At 41.1% G+C, this 4,684-nt stretch overlaps 1 protein-coding gene across 1 annotated transcript; it reads right to left on the bottom strand.

Annotated features, from left to right (window-relative positions):
• Window positions 1-2,324: 2,324 nt before the first annotated feature.
• Window positions 2,325-3,770, bottom strand: LOC125186658 (xyloglucan endotransglucosylase protein 1-like). Its single transcript, XM_048083072.1, has 3 exons — window positions 3,436-3,770; window positions 3,160-3,353; window positions 2,325-2,874 (listed from the first exon to the last, which is right to left on the bottom strand). The coding sequence occupies exons 1-3, from the start codon at window positions 3,697-3,699 to the stop codon at window positions 2,493-2,495; spliced, it is 840 nt and encodes a 279-aa protein (XP_047939029.1). The 5' UTR covers window positions 3,700-3,770; the 3' UTR covers window positions 2,325-2,492.
• Window positions 3,771-4,684: the final 914 nt, after the last annotated feature.

Here is a 4,684-nt window from a genome sequence, read left to right as displayed (position 1 = left end):
GCATACCACCCACAATCGGATGGTCAAACAAAGGTGGGAGGAGATGATGCGACTGAGTGGTACCAAATTACAATTCTCGACAGCATACCACCCACAATCGGATGGTCAAACAGAGGTGGGAGAAGATGATGCGACTGAGTGGTACCAAATTACAATTCTCGACAGCATACCACCCACAATCGGATGGTCAAACAGAGGTGCGCAACAGGGCCTGGAACAATATTTGTGGGCCTTTACCGCTGATAAGCCGTCGAAATGGGTAAATTTTTTACCATGGACAGAGCTCGCCTTAAATTGTTTTCATCATTCCGGCTTAGGGACGTCGCCTTATCGGGCGTTATATGGCAGAGAACCACCATCATTGGTGGCAGCTCCACCATCAGCCATGACACCTGAATGTAGCAGACCTGATCCGCCAGCGAGGAGAGCTGCTCGTCACGCTGCGTCGGAATCTCCAGTCCTCACAGCAGCATATGGTCGCGGGGGCAAACCGCCATAGGCGCCACGTCGAGTTCGAAGTAGGTGATCTGGTGTGGCTGAAACTTCAGCCCTATCGTCAACATTCGGTTGCAAAACCTCTCTCTGTGAAGTTGTCACGACGATATTATGGGCCTTTCGAAGTTCTTGAGAGGGTGGGACCAGTAGCATACAAGCTTCGGTTGCCGGAGGGTAGTAGAATCCACAATGTATTCCATGTGAGCCTCTTGCGTGAGTTTGTGGCAGGTACGGGGGATGTTGATGGTGTTAAGCTTCCAGCAGATTTTGTGGGGGATCGTCCGGTGGTGAGACTAGTGGCAATTCTAAACGAGAAGGTGATTTGGCGCGAAGGCAAGCCTGAGAAACAAGTGCTCGTGAGGTGGAGTGATGAAGAGGATGCACCAACCTGGGAGCCGTTGGATGTAATCGCGGGTCGCTTTCCAGATATTCACCTTGTTAACAGCGGGAGGTTGATACGAATACCCCAGTGGTCACAACGAGGGACGAGGATACACATGATGAGGAGGTGAAGGAGCCAGAGAGCGTGCCAGAGTCTGCAGAAGAACCAAAGGATCGAGGGAACAGGGGAGCGGAGAAGACCAGGTCATTGAGACCAAGAGATAAACTGAAGCCACCAAGTAAATTCTATAAATAAAGCAGCGACGGTTTGTATTTTTATTTTTGTTCTTCTTTTTGGTGTTTATTTATTTTGAACCTTTTATTTAAATTAATGTTGAGTCGGGCAAACATCTATAAGCCCCGTTCGGGTTTTCTTTGTGGTTCTTTCCCAAATGCTTAGGTTAAGTCGGTATTTTACAACATTTTTATGAATGAAATATTTTCCCTAAATCTACTTGAGCAAGAAGCGTGAATTTACTTTCTCTCTTTGCTGTCCACGGAACACGTCCGAAAAACAACAAGAATTTGTGCACTTTTCTTTGAGCACGTCGAAGGATTGAGCATCATAATCAGCGAGGCAATTGCTCATCAGATACGATGCGAAGAACGATCGTAACAGAATTGCGTAGTGATTTTACGATTTCACTATTTTGTTTAGAAATGGTATTAATTATTTGATTTGCATTTGGAATTAAATTCTATGTTTTTCATTAGTGTTGCTTAGAGACAGTTTCATTTGGAACAACAACAGCAAGTTAGCCTTACTACAGATAGAACTTATGGCTCTGGTTCCACTTTGTTGGAATATATAAACTAAGAAACTCTCTATTTCAAACTTCTTCAACTTATGGAAAATGGTACATGCATTCGTTTCATATTCTAGAATTCTCTACTAATTCTTTAATATTTTATATCTAGAAAAGTCTAAATATTTTACTGTATTCAAGGGAATTCTACTAAAATATCTAGATATTTCTATCTAAATGATTCATTACAAAAAGGACCTGACCAACCCAAATATCGTGTTACTGAAATAGAGCCTTTTTTGGAATGAGGAAATGCACCAGTTTGTTCCCTAAGCTTTGATGGGTTTGCAAGAATCTTGATTTTTCTTTGTATTTTAAACCACTTTAATCTTCTGACTTGTCTTCAATTTGAACCATATATCTCATCTCTGACGTCATTCAGGAAATGGTAGATTTTCTCATTTTGAAATGGCACATCTAGCCAACAAAAGTTTATGTAGAAGATGAATTACACTGCTCTACCTGAGCATATTGAATAGGCATTTGCCTTGCCAGCAGCATGGAACTACTTCATTTTGCTTGTGGTTTTCCAATTTGTCTTTACTGCTACTAATCTGCATTTTACTTTGGATTCTTCATACTAATTCAGTACACAATTTTGTTCTCGTGAGATATTTTGAATATGTTCGTGTGAACTACACATTTTGTTGCATAATGCTTGCTTCGCTCCGGTTATTTAACATATTACTGAATGAATAAACGAACACTTGTATACATACGTGCAGCAGGGGATCATCATAACCTCCGAGCGCAAGGATTGGTTCTAGTGATCAAAGACAACAGGAATGCATGAGTAGTTCAGTTATAGTATCATATAATGGAGCACTCTGGTGGAAATCCATTTGGGAAGCGTTTAGAATCGGTGCAATAGTTGTAGATCATGTAGTTCTTTTGCACCCATTTTATTCTTTCTATCCCAGGATTGTCCAGTGATTGTGAAAACCACGAATTGGCAGATGAGTTATTGGAGCAGGAGCCGGAAGGGCTCGTGCAAGCCAGTGCGTTGAAGTGTTTGTAGGAGGCTGTGAAAGGGGCTTGTGTCCAGTCAGTTTTGACGAGCCCCCCTCTCGTTGCCCAGTCTTCCGCGTCCCAGAGGCTTGAGAAGATCCACATTGGCTGGTTTTCGGGGTAAGGTATCCCTTTCGTTTCATGGTTCTTGAATTGTCTGATGGGGGTTCCATCTACTGAGAATCTGCACATTGAAACACCACTTGAGTTTCAGTATGTAATACTACTTCCGTCCAAAAAATTAGACAAAGTTATAAATGGCACGGGTTTTAATGCACAACTGGTAAGTAAGAGAGAGAGTGAAAATATGGTGGAAGTAATGTTAGTGGACTGTGGGGTCCACATTTAGAATGAGGTGTAAGGTTGGTATTGGTTTAAAACTTTCTATTTCTAAAATTAGTCTAATTTTGGTGGAAGCCAAATATAATAAAATTGGTCTATTTTTTTTGGAGGATCGCGAAGAAATTACATGATGCCGAGAGGATTCCACAAGATGGAGTAGGTGTGGAAGTCCGTTGTGGGATCGAACCAGAGGTAGAACTGCTGCTCTCTGTTACCTTCCCCTTGTGCGAATACGTTTGTGTGCAGGATGTAAGGCTCCCCGGTGAGGTTGCCAAGGAATTCGAAGTCAATTTCGTCGTGGTTAGGCCCCAAGGAAGATAACTGAAAGAGAAAGAGAAAGAGATGATGAGTAAGCATCCGGATGGATGTGTATATGTTCACTTGAGAAAGAGTGTATACTAACGTAGTAGGTCGTGACCGTGCCAGCAGAGTTACCGGCAACGAGCTTTATCTGCATGTCTACCTTACCGAACATGTATTGGTTTTTGGATCTAAATCCCGAACCGGAAGCCCTGTCCAAGGAGAGGGTAAGAAGCTTCCCATCATCGAGTATTTTTCCCCGGCCTTCACCCCAGATGATGTCGAAATCCTGGTTGAAATTGCGGCCAGCGAGAGCTGGCCCGGAAAAGGCTGCTACCAACAGCAGAAGCACATGGAACATCTTCATCTCAGGTAAATCAACTTCAAAAACTATCTAATTGTGCTTTGAATTCTATCAAAAAAGTTGGTGGTGTGTGCATGAGATGAGAGTGAAGAATGGGTTTAAATAGGGGTTTTAAGTGAAATAAATAAGCATGAGGATATGAGTTGGTGGGAAAGGGATAGGTATATGACAAGGTAGAGCCAGCTAAGGTAATGACATGAGAGTAATCAATTCAACATGCATGCAACCAGATTTTATAGTTTTTTCTCTTTTTTATCTAAGAAATTGTTATTAGTTTTATCTTTCAAGGAAAGATTGGGGCTTATTCTATTCTCACAACTGTCTGCTGATGACTGATTTGTTTCTGGACTTTAAAAAACAGAGGTTTTAAGCAGGTTGAGGCAACAATGGTTAAGCAGACGCGTCGAAGAAAACGAGATGGACTTGACACGATGACAAAGTACGTGCGAACTCTAACAATTACGAGTTTGAATCATGCGCCTAATATCACGAAACTTTTCAAAAATCTATTTTTTCTCATGAACTTTGAACCTGACATATAATATCACGAATTTAATAGTTGTTGAATTTTTTCCACCAGTGACAAAATCCGGCTACATTTAATTTGTTATTACATCACCTAAGATATGGTTATTACCACTGAAAAATGATACCGACGTGATTAAAATATCCCTGGTGGGAAAAATTCAATAACTATTTAAGTTCGTGATATAGTTAAAAGATTTCGTAATATTAGGCACCAATATCCGTAGTAAAAAACGTGTGAATTTTAATCTTTGCTGATATTATCATGTTTGAGACAATTTCCATTTCTTGATACTTGACGAATTTTTATTTTTTTTGGGGCCATATTTCTAGATTTATTCTTATTTGATTAGGTCTGTTAGTTAATTGTGCTGTTTTTTAGGCTTAATCAGTGTAGATTAGGGGTGACAAATCGTGCGTGTCGGGTCGTTATCGTGTCGACACGATAACGACACGAACACGA

Source organism: Salvia hispanica, chromosome 5 (assembly GCF_023119035.1).
Source record: "Salvia hispanica cultivar TCC Black 2014 chromosome 5, UniMelb_Shisp_WGS_1.0, whole genome shotgun sequence".
Lineage (NCBI taxonomy): Eukaryota > Viridiplantae > Streptophyta > Magnoliopsida > Lamiales > Lamiaceae > Salvia > Salvia hispanica.
This window is presented reverse-complemented; position numbering and strand designations above follow the sequence as displayed.